This window comes from Streptopelia decaocto, assembly GCF_964273445.1.
Source record: "Streptopelia decaocto genome assembly, chromosome: 21".
Lineage (NCBI taxonomy): Eukaryota > Metazoa > Chordata > Aves > Columbiformes > Columbidae > Streptopelia > Streptopelia decaocto.
The window spans coordinates 6,938,662-6,960,533 of NC_138676.1; the positions used below are offsets into that span (position 1 = coordinate 6,938,662).

At 52.6% G+C, this 21,872-nt stretch overlaps 2 protein-coding genes across 2 annotated transcripts in view; both read right to left on the reverse strand.

Annotated features, from left to right (window-relative positions):
• Nucleotides 1-21,872, reverse strand: part of LOC309448723 (olfactory receptor 14A16-like) — a gene marked incomplete at its 3' end in the record, with an annotated part of 46,382 nt that overhangs the window by 15,241 nt on the left and 9,269 nt on the right. The window lies entirely within an intron of this gene.
• Nucleotides 51-992, reverse strand: LOC309448724 (olfactory receptor 14J1-like; the record flags this gene model as incomplete). Its single annotated transcript, XM_082070448.1, has 1 exon — nucleotides 51-992. One exon carries the CDS (start codon nucleotides 990-992, stop codon nucleotides 51-53), a length of 942 nt encoding a protein of 313 aa, XP_081926574.1.

A 21,872-nucleotide genomic window follows, 5' to 3' on the forward strand; every position in this document is an offset into this window, starting at 1 on the left:
GGTTGAACTAGTAATGCATTATATTACAAGTGACATGCAGAAGCAGGAGGTCATTTCATTACTGCTTTTGAAAAGCAAACAGTCATCACTTTCCTTATAGACTCCTTGAGCTCCTGGTTCCTCATGCTGTAGATGAGGGGGTTCACTGCTGGAGGCACCACCGAGTACAGAACTGACACCACCAGGTCCAGGGATGGAGAGGAGATGGAGGGGGGCCTCAGGCTGGCACACAAGCCAGTGCTGACAAACAGGGAGACCACGGCCAGGTGAGGGAGGCAGGTGGAAAAGGCTTTGTGCCGTCCCTGCTCAGAGGGGATCCTCAGCACGGCCCTGAAGATCTGCACATAGGACAACACAATGAACACAAAACACACAAATACTACTAATGTACTAACCACAAGAAGCCCAAGTTCCCTGAGGTAGGAGTGTGAGCAGGAGAGCCTGAGGATCTGGGGGATTTCACAGAAGAACTGGCCCAGGGCATTGCCCTTGCACAGGGGCAGTGAAAATGTATTGCCCGTGTGCAGCAGAGCACTGAGAAACCCAGTGGCCCAGGCAGCTGCTGCCATGTGGACACAAGCTCTGCTGCCCAGGAGGGTCCCGTAGTGCAGGGGTTTGCAGATGGCAACGTAGCGGTCGTAGGACATGACTGTGAGGAGACAATACTCTGCTACTATCAAGAAGGAAAACGAAAAGAGCTGTGCAGCACATCCTGAGTATGAGATGGCCCTGGTGTCCCAGAGAGAATTGGACATGGATTTGGGGACAGTGGTGGAGATGCAGCCCAGGTCGAGGAGGGCGAGGTTGAGCAGGAAGAAGTACATGGGGGTGTGGAGGTGCTGGTCCCAGGTTATGGTGGTGATGATGAGGCCGTTGCCCAGGAGGGCAGCCAGGTAGATGCCCAGGAAGAGCCAGAAGTGCAAGAGCTGCAGCTCCCGTGTGTCTGTGAAGGGCAGGAGGAGGAACTGGGTGATGGAGCTGCTGTTGGACATTTGCTTTTCCTGAGCACGGGGAGCTGTCATGAGAAAAAAAAAGACAGTGAGAATCCAGGGCAGAGTTCTCTGACAAAAATCAAATCAACTCCCATAGACCCTCCCCTGTCACACGCAGACACTCTTGTGTTTTTCTAGGAGAACCTTTTTCAGCACTGTGGCTGCAGCCCTGTTGGGGCTGGAAAATGTGCAACCAAGAGCAGGGCCTGTGCCCATGGGCCGTCGATAATTCAGCCCAGCTCTGCAGAAGTGGGGCCACGGGAACGGTGGGGACTGTCCTGGTTCTGCTGACACAGAAGGGCTGTCAGCACTTGCTTTCCCAGTGATAGGGAACAGAGATGGTGAAGGCAGTTTAAGAGTTCTAGGTTTTTTTACACCTCCCCCCATATTCACTGCAGAGTGTTGTTGGGTGTCAGAAAACCTCAGCATTTCTGCTGCACTGAGGGAGAACAGAGTGAGTCCTGTGAGACCAGAGGGTGCCTGTGGGTCAGTGCAGAGTGAGGGCAGCTGCTCTGTCCCTCTGTCCTTCTCCAGCTGCCCTGGGCTGGCACCTTTCTGAGATGGGGGCTGATCACACTCCCATGTTACCCTGAAAAGCCACCAGGCACTGCTGAGAGCAGAGGGATCCACCCCAGACCATGACAGGTCTCACCCTTCCCTAAGGTCTCAGCACCCAACGTTTATCCCAGGGCACACACGGCTCATTCCCCAGCCCCACAGACTGCATTGCCCACAGCCCATAGGTCAGAGCAAAGCTGGGACATGTGTGCCCATGGACACACCTGCAGGAAAGGACCCACAAGATCAGGCTGTGACTCTGCAGCTGAAACTGCCATCCCCAGAGAGCCTGACAGCAAGAACAAGATCCCAACAGCAGTGACCCAGAGCCGGGGAGCAAGAAGGACAATGCGGTGAGGGTGGGTGTGAGAGAGGCCAGGGCAGAGGCAGCCGGGCACTCAGACAGCGTCACCCTTCCCCAGCTGTGCAGCCACCTCCCAGACACCAACACTGCCGGGCAGCTGCTCTCAGCCCCTGTGCTCTGCAGAGGAACTGGAGCTCTGGCTGCACAGGAGCTGCTTCATGCCTTGGAGCCCCCGGCCCTGAGGGCAGAGGCTTTGCTGGGTGGGACAGGAGGCCAGGGGGCTGCTCACAGGAGGGATCTGCACTGCAGGGGGTCACAGGGACTTTTCTCTCTTCTCCCTCCCATAACAATTCCGGGTTCAGTTTCCTCTCATTTCTGATCATTTCCCTGCTGCCTGGAGATTCTCCCCTGGGAGGTGTTTCCCTGTCCATGTCTGTTCCCTGTCAGTGCTCATACACCATCCCACCCTCTGTGCCCTCCCCCTGGCCCTACAGATCCTGCCTGTTCACAGGGCACTGCCTGGGGGCATCTTCCTGTTTGCAGGCTGGAAAACAGGACAGGTCAGACTAAGTGTAAGGTGTCCAGCAAAGGTGATGCTGGTTCTGCATAGGCAGAGGAGAGGCAAGGCATGCCAGGATTCTCTTGAAGACCTACTGCAGTTCATGTGTCTCAAGTATTTGTTTAAAACTAAGAGCAGCCTTAATCACCACCCATTCCCCAGAGTAGGAGACTGAAAACACAGACTCAGGGAGGTTCCTTATCTTTGTAGTACTCTTTGTCTTCTTCTCCTTGAAACCTTCTCTTGTCAATATTCTGGAATGAGCTGGAGCTGTGAGCAGCCCCGACCCACGGAGAACCCAGCAGCAGAAGGACCCTGCCCTGCCGGGGGCCGCTCCTTCCCCCCACAGCTTCTCCCCTCAGTGTTGTTGGGCTCTCCCGGGCAGGCTGAGCGCTGACCCTGGCAGGCGGCAGAGTCCCTGCCCGGCACAGCCCTGGGGTGCAGGGACCCTGCTCTGCAGGACAGCCCTGGGCACCCATCCTGCACATTGACATTTACACCCCACAGCCACCCTGGGGAGAACGCAGCATTCACGTCTTGTCACTGACAGTGCAGAAGGCAACCCCTGCTCTGCAGCACATCCTCCCCTCTGATCAGAGAATCTCGAGAGCTGTACTTACATCTCTCGCAGGCTCTGCAATGGGACAGCTTTCTGAGACCCTGCCATGATTTGCAGGTTCAATGCCCTGCAGCCACAGGCTTCATATCTGAGAGGATTTCATTTCCAGTGAACTCTCAGCATCCTCCCAGCCCAGACTGCATTTCCCTCTCTGTGCCTGGCTCCTGTGTCCTCGGTGCTGCAGGCAGAGCCCTCAGCCCTGCTGCGTGTGCAGAGGAGCTGCTCCTGGGCAGAGCTGTCTCTCTGCAGTGCTGCCGCTGCCATGAGCTCCCTGTGTCCCAGGAGCCCAGCCCAGCTCAGCAGCACAGGAGCAGCCCATGATGTCCCTTTCTCTGTCCCCTCCGGGCTCCTCCAGGTGTCCCTCAGGCTCCAGGGGCACATCCTGTGAGACAACCTGAAGTAGTCAGTAATGTTAGTTGTGTCTGCTCTGCAGAGACACTTCTTGCCAGCATTGTATTCTTGCTAGTAAAAAATAAATTGGTATGAGAATATTCCAGGTGTGGTCTCCCCAGGGCAGAGCAGAGGGGCAGGAGAACCTCTCTGACCTACTGACCACCCCCTTCTAACCCACCCCAGGTACCATTGGCTTCCTGGCCACAAGGGCCCAGTGCTGGCTCATGGTCACCCTCCTGTCCCCAGGACCCCCAGGTCCCTTTCCCCTACACTGCTGTCCAACAGGTCCTTCCCCAACCTATACTGGAACCTGGGGTTCTTCTTGCCCAGTTGTAATACTCTACACTTGCCCTTGTTCTATTTCATTACATTTTCCCCGCCCAACTCTCCAGTCTGTCCAGGTCTCTGATGGCAGCACAGCTTCCAGTGTCACCCACTCATCCCAGCTTGGTGTCACCAGCAAACTTGCTGACAGTCACTCTATTCCCTCATCCAAGTCACTGATGAATATATTGAATAACAGCGGCCCCAGCACTGCCCCCTGAGGCTCTGCACTGGATACAGGATCAACTGACTCTGCCCATTGACCACGACTCTCTGGCTTCTTCCCTTCAGCCAGTTCGCAGTCACCTCACTCCCCGCTCATCCAGCCCGCACTCCCTCAGTTCAGCTGTGAGGATGCTGTGGGAGACTGTGTCCAAGGCTTTACTGATAGACCACATCCACTGTTTTGTCATCATGTATCCACCTCGTTATGTCTTCATAACAGTCAATGAGGTTGGTCAAGCACGACTTCCCCTTAGTGAAGCCATGTTGTCTGCCCCTAATGACCCTCTTATCCCTGATATGCCTTGAGGCGACACCAAGGAGAAGTCGTTCCATCAGTTTCCCAGGGAGGGAGGTGAGGCTGACCGGTCTACAGTTCGCCGGGTCCTCCTTCTTGCCCTTTTTGAAGACTGCAGTGACATTTGCTTCCCTCCAATTCTCAGGCACCTCTCCCATTTGCCACAACTTAGCAAAGATGATGGAGAGTGGCCCAGCAATGACCTCAGCCATCTCCATCAGCACCCGTGGGTGCATCCCATCCGGACCCATGGATTTATGAATTTACCTTCAAGCAGCCTTGCCCATGGGATTTCCCCCAGCAATTGCCTGAAAAGGCCAAAGTTGTTCTGCTGAAATCCAGGGTTGCAATTCTGCTTGCTATGCTGCTCCTGCCACACGGGATCCTGAACTCCATCATCTCATGGTCGCTGCAGCCAAGGCAGCCCTCAACCTTTACCGCCTCAACCAGCCCCTCCTTGTTAGTGAGGATGAGGTCCAGCAGCTCCTCTCCTGGTCAGCTCCTCCACCCTTTGCATCAGGAAGTTCCCATGGATGCACTTGCTGAACCTCCTGGACTGTGTCTGGCTGAGTCGTCCTTCCAGAAACATCAGGGCAGTTCAAACCCCACGACAAGTAGGGCCTGTGACTGAGGCCGCTCTCAGCTGCTGGAGAGGCCTCGGCAACGTCCTCACCCTGAGCTGGTGGGTTGTGATGGACACCCACAGCAGTATCACCCTAATGCTCCCAGTACTCCCAGTAACCCTCCCACACACCCCTCCAGTGCTCCCAGTAACCCCTCCAGTGCTCCCAGTAATTCTCCCACTAACCTCTCCAGTGCTCCCAGTAACCGTCCCACTAATCCCTCCAGTGCTCCCAGTAACCCTCCCACTAACCGCTCCAGTGCTCCCAGTAATTCCTCCAGTGCTCCCAGTAATGCTCCCACTCACCCCTCCAGTGCCCCCAGTAACACCCACTAACCCCTCCAGTGCTCCCAGTAACCATCCAGTGCTCTCAGTAACCCTCCCACTGACCCTTCCAGTGCTCCCAGTAACCCTCCCACTGATTTTTCCAGTTCTCCCAGTAACGCTCTCACTGACGCCTCCAGTGCTCCCAGTAACCCTCCCATTGACCCTTCCAGTTATCCCAGTAACCCTCCCACTGATCCTTCCAGTGCGTCCTGTAACCCTCCCACTGACGCCTCCAGTGCTCCCAGTAACCCCTCTAGTGCTCCCAGTAACCCCCACTGACCCCTCCAGTGTTCCCAGTAATGCTCCCACTAACCCCTCCAGTGCTCCCAATAGCCCCTCCAGTGCTCCCAGTAAACCTCCCACTGACCCCTCCAGTGCTCCCAGCAACCCTCCCACTAACACCTCCAGTGCTCCCAGTAACCCCTCCAGTGCTCCAAGTAACTGTCTCGCTGAACCCTCCAGTGCTCCCAGCAACCCCTCCAGTGCTCCCAGTAACCCTCCCTTTAACCCCTCCAGTGCTCCCAGTAGCCCCCAACTAACCTTTCCAGTGCTCCCAGCAACCCCACTTGTTCCCAGTAATCCTCCAAGAACTCCCAGTTAACCCCCAGTGCTCCCACTAACTGTCCTTGTGCTCCCAGCAGGCCCCCACAGTGCTCCCAGTAACCATGTTGTGTTCCCATTAACCCCCCCACTAATCCTCCTACTGTTTCCAGTAATCCTCCCAGTAAACCTCCCAGTGCTCTCAGTAAACCTCCCAGTGCTCCCAGCAACACCCCCAGTGCTCGCAGTGAGCCCCAGCAACCCCCTCATTGCCCCCAGTAATCACCCGCTAGCCCTCCCAGGGATCCCAGTAACCACCTAGTGCTTTCATGTGAGCCCTCAGCAACCCCCACTGTTGCCAGTAACCCCTCCCAGTGCTCCCAGTAACCCCCCACTAACCCCTCCAGTGCTCCCAGCAACCCCCATTGTTCCCAGTAATCCTCCAAAAATTCCCAATAAACCCTCAGTGCTCCCAATAACCCTCCCAGTGCTCCCAACAACCACCTATTGCTCCCAGTAAACCCCCACCAACTGGAATGTTCCCAGTAACCCCCACAATGTTCCCAATAACCCCGCACTAATCCTTCTAATGTTCCCAGTTACACTCCCAATAACCCTCCCAGTAAAGCCCCAGAAACGCCCAATGTTCCCAGTAATACTGCAAGAACTCCCTGTAAACCCCCCCGTGCTCCCGGTAACCCGCCCAGTGTTCGCAGAAACCCCCCACTAGTAAACCTACTGTTCCCAGTAACCTTCCCAGTGCTCCCAGTAACCACCTAGTGCTCCCAGTAACTCCCCAGCAACCCCCAGTGTTTCCACACACCCCCCCAGAGCACCCAGTAGCCCCCACTAACCCCCCCAGTGCTCTCAGCAACCACCATTGTTCCCAGTAATCCTGCAAGGACTCCCAGTAAAACCCCAGTGTTCCCAGTAGCCCTCCCAGTGCTCCCAGTAACCACCTAGTACTCCCAGTAACACTCAGGGAACCCCACATGCTCCCAGTAACCCTCCCAGTATTCCCAGTACTCCCCCACTAATCTTTCTAGTGTACGTAGTAACCCCCACTACCCTCTCCAGTGCTCCCAGAAACTCCCATTGTTCCCAGTAAACCTCCAACAAGTCCCAGTAAACCCCCAGTGCTCCCAGTAAACCTCCCAGTGCTCCCAATACTCCCCCACAAATGTCCATCCTGGGGCCCTGGGCAGCATCCTCTGGGCACTGTGGGGCAGGGGCAGGGTCGGTTGTACAGAAGTGGGTCAGCTCTCCACTCGGGTGGGGAGAGCTGCTGGGTGAAGCTGCTGGCCTGGCTCGCGCAAGCCAGACAAGACCTTTTCTGGTCATCAGCATCCATGCATCCAGGCTTTCCTGCTGCTGAATCCTAGAATCACAAAGTAGTTTGAGTTGGAAGTGACATTCACAGCCCGTCTGGTCCAACTCCCCTCGGGGATCAGGGACATCTTCAGCAGCTCAGGTTGCTCAGAGCCCCGTCCAGCCTGGCCTGGGATGTCTCCGGGATGGTTCATCCACCCCCTCTCTGGGAAGCCTGTCCCAGTGTTTTACCACCCTCAGTGTAAAAAAATCTCTTCCTCATTTCATTCCTTGACTCTCCCCTCTTCTAGTTTAAACCATCACCCTTTGTCCTGTCGCAACAGGCCCTGCTCAAAAGTCTGTCCCCATTGTTCTTATCGACCCCTTTTAGGTCCAGAAATGCTGCAATAAGGTCTCCCAGGAGCCTCTCTTCTCCAGCTGAACACCCCAACTCTTAAATAGGCAAACTTATGACATTTTAATCTTTCAATACACTAGTGTCACAAAAGCATGAGCACATCTTTTTATATAGCATTTTATATAGCATCTATAGTCCCCCGTAGAGCCCAAATGTCACCAGTGGTAAAAGTGCCCACAGAGCCAGTTACCAGTGGGATCCCTCAGGGACCAGCACTTGGGCCAACACTGTTGAACGTCTCTATTCTCCCCCTGTATGATGTGACACAGTGAACCTTCAGCTCCTTAGTGGATGGTGCAAAGCTGGACAGAGGCCTTGGACAACCTCACCTGGGTCACCCTGCCCTGAGCAGGACAGTGAGACAAGATGATGTTCAAACCTGAGTTGCTCTGTGATTCCAGGAATCTTTCCCTTGGAAACGTTTTGGAAGAAGGAAGAGGTGGAGGAACAAGAAAATAAAAATACAGGCAGAGGAGGAGACCTAAAAGGTGTCAAATACACAGAGCAGTTCTGTGAAGAATGTTTCTCTACTCAAACTGTCAGCAGCAAGTCTATAACCAGCTCCCCAAACTCCCTGTTCTGCTCATTGGCCCCTGGGATTTACAGCACATTTCTTTACATCAGATTCTGCACTGAAGTTTGCACTGATTGTTACAGCTTCTTCGCAGGAATTATTTCATGTTTCCTCAGAGAACTGCAAGTAAACAGGCACCGGGGAATTTTTAATTAGAGGAAACAAAAAAGGAAAAAAAAACCACAATAGAACTTAATGATGTTTCTCAGTTCTATGGTTAAATTAAGTAGTTTGCAGCGAGGTCCATTGCCATAATTGAAGAGTTGCCTATAGGGAGTACGAGAGCAACTGCTGAAAGACTTTACCTGCCTGAAGCTCAAAGCAGAGTGAGAGCTGAGAGGCTCTGAATGAGCCAAGAGGGAGAGGTGAAGAACCTCTGGGGAGCGATGGAAAGTGCAAATGTCCAGACAGGCTTCTGAAGAGATGAGTTCAGACACGGTGAGCTGGGGAAGGACAGGTGGAAACTCCTGGATGTCCAGGGGATTAAATACACGTAGTGATAGACAGAGTTCTGGCACTGCAAGCACAGGGAAAGGCCAAAGTTTCATCTTCCACAGTCCATACACATTCTGAAAGTTCATGTTTTGGCAGGATAGAAATTCCACAGGCATTTTATTGGAAATATTGAATTATTTCATATGATGAAAAAAAGAGTGTGGGGTTTTTTTCTTTCTTTTTGTTGTTGTTGTTGTTGGTTTGGTTTTCAGTTTTGAGGGGAGTTCTCAGGTTTTAGGGCTGAGCTCCATGGTCTCACTATAAGCACCCAGTGCAAACCTCGAGAGGCCCCGTGTAGCTGAGGTGTTTGCCTGGGACTGGCAGGTATCAGACCAGACTGACAGAGCCATGTCGCTTCCATCATTTACATCTGGTATTCAAGACTTGTGTGCTTAATTAGAAAACTTTCAGGACTGTAGGTAAAGAGGCAGGTGTGTGAAGAGCACTGAGAAGAAGTAATAGAAAAATTATGCACTTGATATCACAGAATCATAGAATCATTTCAGGCAAAAGAGACGTTCAGGATCATCAAGTTGAACGATAATCTGACTCGAGCACTAAACCATCTTCCTTAAGAACCTCGACTAAACTCCTTTTAAACCCCTGCAGGGATGGTGACTCTACCACTGCCCTGGGCAGCCTGTTCCAACGCCTGACAGCCCTTTCCAGGAAGATTTTATTCCTAATACCCAATCTAAACTTTCCCTGGCACAACTCGAGGCCATTTCTTCTGTCCTATCACTTGTTAGTCATGAGAAGAGACCAACACCCTCCATGTTCCAACCTCCTTTCGGGCAGTTGTAGACAGTGATAAGGTCTCTCCTCAGCCTCCTCTTCTCCAGACTGAACCCATTTCCCTCAGCCACTCCTCATTAAACTTGTGCTCCAGCCCCTCAGCAGCTTCATCACCTCCTCTGCACTCTCTCTAGTGCCTCTATGTGCCTTATGATAAGGACCAGATTCAAGGTGCAGCCACACCAGTTCCAAGTACAGTGGCACAATCACTTCTCTAGTCCCACTGGCCACACTCTTTCTGATACAAGCCAGGATACTATTGGTGGCTTTTTTGGCCACCTGGGCACACGCTGGCTCCTGTTCAGCTGCTGTCGATTAATATGCCCACATCCTTCTCCACCAGAAAATTTTCCAGCCAGTCTTCCCTGAGCCTGTAGCGCTGCCTGGGGTTGTTGTGACACAAGTGCAGGACCTGGCACTTGTTCTGGTAAAACCCCAGACAATTGGTCTCAGCCCAATGATCCAGCAGCTCCAGATCCCTCTGTATGGCCGTCCCACCCTCCAGCAGATCAACACTCCCACCTAACTTGGTGTCATCTGCAAACTTACTAAGGGTGCCCTCGATCACCTCACCCAGATCATTGATAGAGATTAAACAGAATTGGCCCCGATACTGAGTCCTGGGGACACCACTCATGACCGGCCACCAATTGGATTTGGCTCCGTTCACCATAACTCTTTGGGCCCGTCCCTCCAGCCAGTTCTTGATCCATCACAGGTACACCATCCAGGCCATGAGCTGCAGTTTCTCCAGGAGATGCTGTGGGATACGGTGTCAAAGGCTTTACTGCAGTCTAAATGCACAATATCCACAGCCTTTCCCTCATCTACTAGGGGGGTCACCTTGTCACCTGGTCCCCAAGCTCCCCAGAGTGGGGTCCCCACCCCACGCCATCCCCGCGGTGCCTGCTCCAGCCTGCCCGGGCAGTGGAGGTGCCCAAAGCCATGGAGCGGGACTGTACCTCCAGCAACACAAGTCTCCTCTTCCTCCGGAGCTTCACAACAAAAGACAGGCTGAGCAGAAAAAAGGGACTGAGGTGCTGGGTGTAGGCGAGAAGGGTTGGGTTATGCGGTCGAGGCACTGGGAGAGAAGGGCTGGACTGGGAGCAGGGTAAGTGGGAAGAAAGTAAGAGAGGTAGACAAGGTGGGCAGTGCTGAGAGCTGGAGAGGGTCACTGTGTTGTGCTCGTTGCTGGGCACCAGCGCTGCAGATGGAACACGAGCCGTGACATCACACCTGGGTTGCATGGGCACTCTGGTGTCAGCTGCACAGCAGGGATGGGGATTACCCCCTCTCAATGGTGGTTATGGATGTACTAACCTACCTTTTCACCAGTTTCATCATCCCAACCAGTTCTACTTCATGCAGCCTTGAGCGGTTCTTCCCAACCGTTCCATCATGCCCAGCAGCCATCCTCACCCCTCACAAATGTTGTTCTCCAGTTGGTTCCTACAGTAGCTGAAGTTCACCTCCCTGTCCATGGCCATCCCTTTGCAGGCTCTGGTCTCTCTCTGCCCCTGTACAGCACAGCCACTCTTCCACGTGGGCACCAATGGCACCACAAGGCGCAACCTGGGTAGAATCAAGGAAGACTCAAAAGCCCTGGGGGTGCCAGTGAATTCAAATGGTGCCCAAGTCATCTCCTCCTCCCTTCTACCATTCGGAGGAAAGGGGGCAGCCAGAAATGTATAATGCACATCAACTTCTGGCTTTGTGGCTGGTGCCGTCCTGAAGGATGTTGGCTTTTCTGACAATGGGACGTTTGATGACTATAAGCAGCTGGGGAGGGATGGGATCCACCTGTCTAGAATAGGTGAAGGAATGTTTGGCAGCAGGCTGGCCAACTTGGTGAAGTGGGCTTTAAAGTGAAGGGCTTGCGGACAGTGTCCAAAGTGGCAACGCTCACGCCACCATATCCAACTGGGGAAAATAAGCCAGGCCAAGCAGAGCAGCGACAAATGTTCCTGAGCTGCCTCCCAAGATGAGGACCAGAAGGCCAACCAGTTCCAGGATGTATATGGAACGTATCTGAGGTGGGACTCCCGGCTTTGTGGCTGGTGCCGTCCTGAAGGGTTTTGGCTTTTCCTGCAATTGGACATTCTTTGGTGACTGGAGTGGATTATTGAAGCAGTTTAACTAAGTTGTTCTTTCAGCATTGGGGACACAGAGGGAACAGTGTCTGATTTAACTGTAATTGCAGGAGGAACTTTGAGAGGCACAGGTTGATGAGGAGCCTGGTGCTTGGCCTGGGAGATAAAGCTAAGCCCTTGTCTTAAATAAAAACAGTCACATAGTTTTTTCTCAAACAGAAGTGTGGAGAAGTTTTTTCTCACATGCAAAGGCTTCCAACTGAATGACCTCCAGTGTTGGGAGCACTCTGCAAATGTCATATCCCTGCCAGAGGTATGAAGATGTTGACAATTTGAACTGGGAGCCTTTTAGTCTCTACCTTCTTTCCCTGTAGCTACTTCCAAAGTTTATCTGGTACCGTTAGGGAAATTAAAAGAAACAAAGAGCTCTAGACACTTCGGGGGTTGATTTTACCTTTGTTTGTTTGTTTGTTTTTAACCCCTGTCTCTACAGTTTCTTACTTCTAAGCTGATTGCGGGTTTGCATCAGGGTTGTGTTCTGGAATAGAAAACCTATGCTTGTAGTTCAGCCAACAGAGCCTGCATTGCAGAGCTGACATGTGCTAACAGGGAAATGATGGGCAGAGATGGGATGTGTTGTGGTTTTTGGCCAAGTCGTCTCTTCCAGAAAGAGTCACTAGTGTAAGAATAGTTGTACTGACAAAACTTTTGGATTGTACTTTTGTCACTGCTCGTATGACACAGCCTTTTCCACCCAAAATAAACAGAGTACAAAAAGATAATGCATAGGTGCCTAATAGCCATTGTCTCCTCTACAGGCTCCTGAAATTTTCGTGTGAATCTGTAGGTGGAAAACACGCACGGGACTGGTGCTGGAAAACCCCTGTATATAGTGGCATGTTTTGTTTGTGGCCCCCATCAAAGTCTTTTGAAATTATTATACTTCTGAGATGAATCTTGGCATTCTCCTTACAGACAAGTCTCCTGAGGTGCCCTGGAATGCAGTTTGTAAGGGTCTCTGGGGAAACCTTGGGGCTAATTCCTCCTCCTTGCTTGACCTTAAAGATTAACAAAAGAGGGAGAGCAGAAGGGTAAATCTGTCTCTGGAGAGAATGTGATCTAAGGTCTACACGCAAGTCCTCAGAAAAATACTCTATTTCTCTTGCTGATCAAAATCTGCTTTTAAAACTGAAAAATCAAATTCAGGGCAGTTATCCCCTTTAATGCCAGTTCCAGGCCTGCAGTGTTACGTGAGGTGTCAAAGCTCTCACACACCCCTACATGCACTTGGCAGGCACAGCCAGGACAAGCTGCAGCCTGTGCTGTTTGACATCCATGCAGTAACCGCCAAGGCGTGTGGGACAAGTCACACAGCTTGGGGTGCTGCCATGGGGGGGTACAGGCTTTTCATGAGACGGGCTGGAAGGATCAGGGGTGGGATTCCCTCAAAGTGGAGGAGTTGCTTGGATCTATGGAGCTCCTTTCTGTGGCAACGTGGGTTTTCATTGTGAGTGAGAGTACCAATGACAAGGCCCTGGGGCTGTGGGGGTACATGGCCATGCCCCCCAACAAGCTGGGGCCACCGAAAGTGGGGCACAGCAGTCAGGGAGAGGCACCAGGATGAGGAGGAGAAAGCAGCACTGAAAGACTGTGCTAGAGAAACTGGAAATTATTTCCTTTTTCTCGAATAAACTCTTGATGGAATCTGCTACTGCTGCCACTGTAGTGGCCTCTTCCTGGGCTCAAGAGAGTCCTGGAGGCCAGGGCCCCTTTTCTTCAGGGGCCATCTGGGGCTCCCTGGGCGAGTGGTCCCTGCCCTGGCCAGCAGTAGAGGGACTGTGGCTGCAGCCGTGCAGGGAGAGTCCAGACCTTGAGAAACTTTGGGTTCCACCATCAGGAATCTCTTAAGTTTTACCGGGAGAAGTGGCCAGTTCTGTACCAGGGCAGGAGAACAACCCCAACCGTCAAGACCTGACACACCGAGCAGTGGCCCTGAGGAGAAGGGCCTGGGCACTCCAAGGTCCCCACACCAGCCCGTGGTGCACGCTCACCATGAACAAGGCAGCTGCACACAGGGCTGCATGAGGAGGAGCGTGGGGACCCAGACACCTGCAGTTCTCATCCCATTCGGTTCAGCACTGGTGTGACCCACACACACGGGTGTGTGCCAGTGTGCGGCTTCCCAGTTTGGAGCAGCAGGGAGGAACTGGAGAGTGCAGGGCTGTGCCAAGGCAGGTTCAGCACCTTGTGCACATGGTGTGGGGTGCTGAGGGACCTGGGCTGCTTTGGCCCAGCAGCGCTGGGGAGGCTGCAGCAGTGCAGGAGTAGCCTGAGAGTGCTTGAAGGGCGGTTTCAGAGGTGGTGGAGGTTTCTCCATAGTGGGAAAGAGCATGAGAAAGAAATAATGGCCAAAGTGCAGCTGGGGAGGTCCAGGCTGGACATGAGCAGAAAGGAATGTGATGGAAGGGCAGGGCTGTGGTGGAGCAGGTCAGCAGAGGGAGTCTGCATCAGCCCAAGGCTTTGTGCTTCAAGGACCAGCTGGGGAGGATGGAGAGATCTCAGCAAAGGAAGGAAGATGCTCAGACAGGAGCAAGGTGGGGCAGCAGGGGGGATGTCTCCAGCCTGCAGGGACAGAGGTGCAGGGGATGCCACAGCACAGGACAGGCTGTCGTGGAGATGATCAAGGGATGTAAAGAGGCTGAAAGCCCCACCAGACATGAGCTCCTTCTCCCCTTGTCTATGGCTGTTGTCTGCACCTCTGGTGCCTGTGAGGAGACACCTTATCCTTGCAGCACAGGGGCCTCATGGCTCCTTCTCCACAGCCAGGAACCTGGGAGGTGTGGGACCATAGTCCTGCCCTTGGCCTTGCACAGCCCCACATCACACTGTCCCAGGAAGAGCCCTGGGCAACGTGGGAGGGACAGGATCTGCCTTCCCAGGGCTGGGGAACAGGGCTTTGCCCTTTGATTAATGAAACACATCCAGGTTTACTCAGCATTAGAGAGACCTTTACTTTGCTTTTCCTGACCTGTCATCACTGCCTCCAGTTTTCTGCTCTAACTGGCCCTGGGGACAGTAGTGTACTGAGCCCTGCTCAGTAGTGTCCTTCAGTGGGACCCATTAACATTACAAGAAACTTTGGAGTTTGATTCTGACTTTGACTTCTTGGGAGGTTTCATCAACTTCCTCCAGGGTCTGAGGTCCATGGACTCAGCACCAAACCCACCAGAGGGGTCATTAAAGCGCCTTGGGCTGCTCCTGTGCTGCTGAGCTGGGCTGGGCTCCTGGGACACAGGGAGCTCATGGCAGCGGCAGCGCTGCAGAGAGACAGCTCTGCCCAGGAGCAGCTCCTCTGCACACGCAGCAGGGCTGAGGGCTCTGCCTGGGGATCTCAGGAGATGAGCAAGGCAGAGAGAGATTAAAGGTGGTCAGGACTAGGAGGATGGCTGAGAGCTCACTGGAGGAGAAACCTTTGCAGCCCGTGCCATGGTAAGTCTCTGGTGCAGGGCAGTGCAGCTGTAGCTCCTGGAGGCATCTCCTGAAACTGGCACAGGCACAGCTGGTGGGATCTGTAAGGACGGGGCTCTTGTCAGGCCATGTTGAACAGCTGTGAAGCCGGGTGAGCACCCAGGGGTGCCCAGGGCTGTCCTGCAGAGCAGGGTCCCTGCACCCCAGGGCTGTGCCGGGCAGGGACTCTGCCGCCTGCCAGGGTCAGCGCTCAGCCTGCCCGGAGGATCCCATGGCAGCAGCTGTGGGGGGAAGGAGCGACCCCCGGCAGGGCAGGCAGGGAGCTTGTGGGGTTGAAGGGGGCTGTGTGGGTCAGGGCTGCTCAGAGCTCCAGATCCCCCCACAGACATGGCAGAGGGGCCTTCAGAACAACAACATTGATACAGCAACAGCTGCAAGGGAAGGAGTCTGTGCTTTCAGTTTTCCACTCTTGGTTGGCTGGGTGTGCAGTGGGAGATGGGGATTTATTTCTCTCTTTGGAGAAGACACTGAGACCCCAGTTCTCGTTAGGACTTGTCTGAGCTGCTCCTGAGCCCCTGCACACACAGAGCTGCCCCTGGGCAGTGCCAGGAGGTGTGAGCAGGACAGAGCTGAGCACACAGCAGGTGGGATGGGGTCTGTGACACTGACAGGGAGCAGACCCAGGGACAGAGACACAGCTGCAGGCAGCACAGACATGGGCAGGGAGAGGGAGCTGCTACCAGGAATGCTTGAGACAGGATTAAGAACCCTCCCGGCCCTCCTCCGAAGTGCAGACACATTTCCCAGTGCAACCCCCTGGTCTCCTCTCCTCCCCAGCAGACCCTCTGCCCCAAAGCCATGGGGTCCAGGTCACAAGTCTCCACCTCAGCAGCTGGACCTCCAGGTGAGGGGTTCCTGGAATGTGGTACACAGAAAAGGTGCTAAAAGTACTTGCTCTACAGTGTCATCATGTGAGTGGTAGTAAGCACCGCCAGGTAAGGAGAAGGTTCCACAGCATGCCCATCTGCCTTTCTGTCCTTGCTTTATTTCTCTGGAGCACTGCAGTGTCCTTCCCTGTTTCTCCACCTGTCCCTGGTGCGCTTGCTCCCTGGGGTGGGTTTGGGTATGTGGGTCAGTTTTTGTTCTGACACCAACTCAGGGGGTCTTGTCCAAGAGGTGTGTTCATGGAAACTAGATGCCCAAGCTGTATTTTAAAATGTGATGAACTGTTTTTCTCACTTGCTAGAAAGAGAGAATGAGCTGCAACATCCCTTCATCAGGGAGGAGGTTTTCCATGAGAAACAGCATGTTTATTTTTCTCAGAGAAGTCTCCCACAACATGTCACTGTCTTTTTCTCCTTTCACGCGTCCTCATGCCCACAGGCAGCCAATGTCCAACAGCAGCTCCATCACCCAGTTCCTCCTCCAGCCGTTCGCAGACACACGGGAGCTGCAGCTCTTGCACTTCTGGCTCTTCCTGGGCATCTACCTGGCTGCCCTCCTGGGCAACGGCCTCATCATCACCACCATAGCCTGGGACCAGCACCTCCACACCCCCATGTACTTCTTCCTGCTCAACCTCGCCCTCCTCGACCTGGGCTCCATCTCCACCACTGTGCCCAAGTCCATGGCCAGTTCCTTCTGGGACACCAGGGCCATCTCATACTCAGGATGTGCTGCACAGCTCTTTTCGTTTTCCTTCTTGATAGTAGCAGAGTATTGTCTCCTCACAGTCATGTCCTACGACCGCTACGTTGCCATCTGCAAACCCCTGCACTACGGGACCCTGCTGGGCATCAGAGCTTGTGTCCACATGGCAGCAGCTGCCTGGGCCACTGGGTTTCTCACTGCTCTGCTGCACACGGCCAATACATTTTCACTGCCCCTGTGCAAGGGCAATGCCCTGGGCCAGTTCTTCTGTGAAATCCCCCAGATCCTCAGGCTCTTCTGCTCACACTCCTACCTCAGGGAACTTGGGCTTCTTGTGGTTAGTGCCTGTTTGGCTTTTATGTGCTGCATTTTCATTGTGGTGTCCTATGTGCAGATCTTGAGGGCCGTGCTGAGGATCCCCTCTGAGCAGGGACGACACAAAGCCTTTTCCACCTGCCTCCCTCACCTGGCTGTCATCTCTCTGTTTGCCAGCACCTCCTTTTTTGCCTACCTGAAGCCCCCCTCCATCTCTTCCCCATCCTTGGACCTGGTGGTGTCTGTTCTCTACTCGCTGATACCTCCAACATTGAACCCCCTCATCTACAGCATGAGGAACAGGGAGCTCAAGGATGCCCTGAGGAAACTAATGGCGGGATGCATTTAAAAAATAATAAAGTGTTCATCATCTTCTCTTTAACAGGTAACAGGTTTAATGTAACTCATTAGAGACCCAGACGTCTGTGTGTGTGTGTGTTGGTGGTGTTTATTTTTTAATAAATCATGATATTTTTGTCATCCCCTTTCTAATTCATTGTCAGCTTTTTTTCAAACCACTGGCTGTATAAATATGGACCCGTGCTCTCTGTGTATTTAAACAAAATAAAGGGCTCTGCAGTGATTTTTTTTCACTGATATTCTTCCTCCAAGGCCTGTTTGGAGCTGCAGGGACAGGTCCTGTGTGTGTGGGAGGAGGGGAAAAGAGATCATCATGTCAGCCCTGCCAGGGAGCAGCAGCGCTTGGACTTCCAGGGCTGTTCTGGTTCCACTCCCACGCTCTCCTTCCACTCCCACACTCTCCCTTGTGTTGGTGCAAGGCCTGAGTGCTCTGGCAGCTTGGTCACCGTCCTGCTGTGTGTCAGTGCTGTGGGCGCAGGCAGGGACAGGCAATGGGCACTGCTGTGACAGAGCTGGCCTCCATAACAGTACTTCTATAAAGAAAAGTGATCTCCTCAGGGCAGTGCCAAAAGGCTGAGGTCTTCTTCAAGTTTCTTTCAAGAACTCTCACAGGAAAGCAGCCTGGAGGTTGAAACATCAGAGTACAGCTGAACAGTGTGTGTGTGCAGGGCTGGCACACAGCAGTGTCCTCTCACAGCCAGGCTCCTGCCAGAGACCTGCAGGACCAGCAGAGCAGGGGCTGGGCTGTGCCTCTGTGCACTGGACACCCCACAGAAGCTGCCCCAGGGCATTGTCATGGACTGTCCCCTCATAACCACCATTTCCAGCACTGGCCTCTCACCCCAGCTCAGAGTTCTTTGTCTCTTCATGGAATTACACTGAATGAGTAGGTGAGAGGTTCATGTTTGCATTGTACAGATGAGATGTGAGCATGCACATCATGTACGTGAGGTGACACGAACCCAAGTCAGCACAAACACCATCAGCTATTCCTTGTTGTTCCATGAATGCCTGTGAGACAGACAGTTTATTGAGGTCACATCATGTTGGGACTAATATCCCATAGGAAACCACCAGAATGCAGCACTGGGATGTGCTTCCTTGAGCCAACGTCCATTCCTAATGATGAGGAACATCAAAGATGAATGCAGAACATGGGAACACACCGTGCGGCTGAGGAGCCTCCCAATCTCTGGGAATAGGAACAGAAGGCCAGAGAGACACTGTGACTTCTGCCTCTGTGTGTATAAGGGAAAGTGTCTGACCCTGAATATCTCAATGTGTTTCAGAGTCCATGAGGCCAGCTCAGATTTGGACACCTGACAGAACCCTGATACTTCTGTGTGTGACTCCAGGGACAAACCCCAGTGGCCCAGTGAGATTCATCTCAGCTTACTCGGACAGGCTCACCGCAAGTGTCCCTGTTTGCTCCATCACCTTTGCCATCTCCATCACATGCTGTTCTACACAGTCCTGCATCTGTCCCTCTTTCCCTGTGGGAAATTCTGGATTGTGGTCTCAAAAGTGCCACAATAATCAGAGAGGCACAGTGGTCCTTCAAAACGGCAGAGGACAAAGCCCATCTTCAAGAATAGCAGGAAGGAGAACTGGGAGAATTATGGGCTGGTCAACCTATCTCTGTCCCTGGGAGAGAGATGGGAGAGGGCCACTTTCTCCTACAGCCCTGTCCAGGCAGTTGAAGGACAAGGAAGGGATTGCTGAACCCAAATGGGCAGGGGAAAGAAAGGCGTGTTGTGTACAAGGAGCTTTGCAAGGCCCCAGTATGGTCTCCTGTGGTGCCTTAGAGCAAATTGGGGAGATCTGGGATGAAGATGTGGATGTTGTGATGGGTGGGAAGTTGGCTGGATGACCAAGCCCAAATATCATCAGTGGTACAAAGTCCTCTGTTTAGCCAGTTTCCAGCAGCATCCCTCAGTGATGAGTACTTGGACCAACACTGTTGAACGTCTTTATTCTGCCTCTTCATTATGTCATGGAGCACATTTTCAGCTCCTTTGTGGATGATGCAAAGCTGGGCAGAGGCCTAGAACAACATCAGCTGGTGGACCCTGCCTTGAGCACAAGAATGAGACAAGAAGATGTTCAGGGCTCTCTTCAAACCTGAGTTATTCTATGACTCAATGAATCTTTACCTTGGAGAGGTGTTTGAAGACAGAAGATGTAGTTCTTACCAGCTAAAAGAATGAATCCTGCCTGCAATTGCTAACCTAAAACATGTAAATCCTCTCAGTTTGGGTCTGTCTGCTCTGCTAACAAAGATAAAAGTGACTTTTAAAACACCCAATCAGAACTTGCAAAGAATACTGTCCTTGCAGCGCAGACACTCTGGAGCCTGCACGATCAGTTGAGTCTTGTTTTAACATCTGTCTCAAGACTGTTACATAAAGTGTCCTTTAGCTGAACTTTGCTCCTTTTACGTTCTTTATAATACTAAAATATACATCCCTAGGGTGGGAGACCCAGGCCCAGCCCGGGACGCTTCCTCAACAAGCATGCGTGGTGATAAAATAATTATGTAACCAATATACCAATGTGTAAACACTTGGCTCTTTAGGACTGCCGGGAGGGTCTGAATGTAGGGATAAGGTTTTGTATATAATAGATGTTCCTTTTCTATCTGATGTGCTGGCTTTATTCCAGCATCCAGACTTGCACAACTCTGTAATAAACAACATCTCATCTCTGGGTGTGGGAGTGGCTTTGCACTTTGGGTAGCGAATGTGCAATTAGCAACCAGGAAAAAGGAAAAAAAAAAGAAAAACGGCAGGGAAGGACACAGAAAAGGTGTCAACATTTCACATTCCTGTAAAGAATGCTTCTCCACTCAGATCTTTGATAGGAAATAGATTTGATCAATTTGATAAAAGAAGCATACTTTTATCTAGTCAGTTCCTGGCCCATAAGGAGGGTGATGGATGGGTATGGGATTATGAGGTCATTGTGTCTCAGAAACTCATAACTGAGTTCAAAGACTTTGGCTGTGAAGGAGACAGTGAAGTCAGTTCTGTCCCTGGAGGTGGCAGGCCAGAAACAGGAACAGAGCTGGGAAGGTTTCTCTGCCTAAGTACCCAACGGCCCTACCCAGGAAGAGGACTTGGAGACGGGTTGTCATGTCCTTGCCACCTGAGAACATGACAGGACAGCAGCAGGAACATGGTAGTGTCTGTCAGAGAAGCTGGAAGGCCAGCAGCACTCATGGGATTTAGGAGATCATGGCGAGGTGACTTCTCTCCAGTCAGGTAAAAGACCTCAAGAAATGCTGGGGTGAGAGCAGGTGGAGAGGCGAGATGGGTGTCTGCAGCCTGCAGGGAAAGAGGGGCAGGGGTAGGACTGTGTAGAACAGGTTGGGATGGAGATGGCAAAGGGTGCTGTAAGGCTGGAAGGGACCCACAGAACCCAGGTCTGTGTCCCCTTGGCCAGGGCAGTTGTCTCTGCCACTGAGGCCCAGGAGAAGACATGTTGTCCTCATGGCACTGGGGCCTCGGTGCCTCCTTGCAGCCCCATGGGGAAGCTGGAAGTTGTTGTCCCAGTGTTGTGCTTCCCTGGGCCTTGCACACACACATCCCACGGTCCCAGGAAGAGCCCTGAGCCGTGTGTGAGGGACAGGGTCCCCCTTCCCATTGCCTGCAGGTCATGGCTTCTCCTTTCTGCTTCAGAAAGCAAACCAAGGGGTTTCTGAGCATCAGAGCTGAAGAAAAGACTCAAAGGAGACCTCATGGTGGCTACAGCTTCCTCACAAGGGGAGAAGGAAGGGCAGGTACTGATCTCTTCCCTCTGCTGACCAGTGACAGAACCCAAGGGAACAACAGGAAGATGTGCCAGGGGAGGGTCAGGTTGGACATGAGGAAAAGGTTCTTCCCCCAGAGGGTGCTGGACACTGAACAGGCTCCCCAGGGAGGTGTAACGGTCCCAAGACTGACAGTGATCAAGAGACTGGACAACATCCTCAGACACATGGAGTGAACTGTGGGGTTGCCTGGTGTAGGGACAGGAGTTGGACTCGATGATCTGTGTGGGTCCCTTCCAACTCAGGACATTCTATGATTCTATGAAATACGAGGTCAAAAGTCCATGTTTTCATTGTACAGATGACTTGTAAACATACACATCATGTGCATGTCCAGTGTGTCCATGTGGTGAGATGAACCCAAGTGAGCACAAATGCTGTCAGCTATTCCTTGGGGTGCCATAAAGGTCAGTGGGACAGAGATGGTGTTCAGGGGTCTTTTCCAACCTGCGTTATTGTAGGATTCCATGAATCTTCGCCTTGGAGAGCTCTTTCAAGACAATAAACAGGAAGAAGAAAAAAAATCAGAGGCAGAAGCAGAGATATAAAATGCCCCAGAGTAAATACAGCAGCTCCTCTGAGGAATGTTTCTCCACTCAAACCCTTGATAGGAAATCTATTAGATATATTTGATGAAACCAACTTAGTTTGATCTGCTCACACACTGGACCACAAGGAGGGTGATGGTGGGTACGATGCCATGTGGTCACTTGTGTCTCAGGAACTGATAGTCCAGTAGGAAGCCAATGGCGGTGGAGGGGACTGTGAGGTCACTTCTGCCTCTGCAGGGGATTGGCCAACAGCAGGAACATGGCTGGGAAAGGACTGTGAGG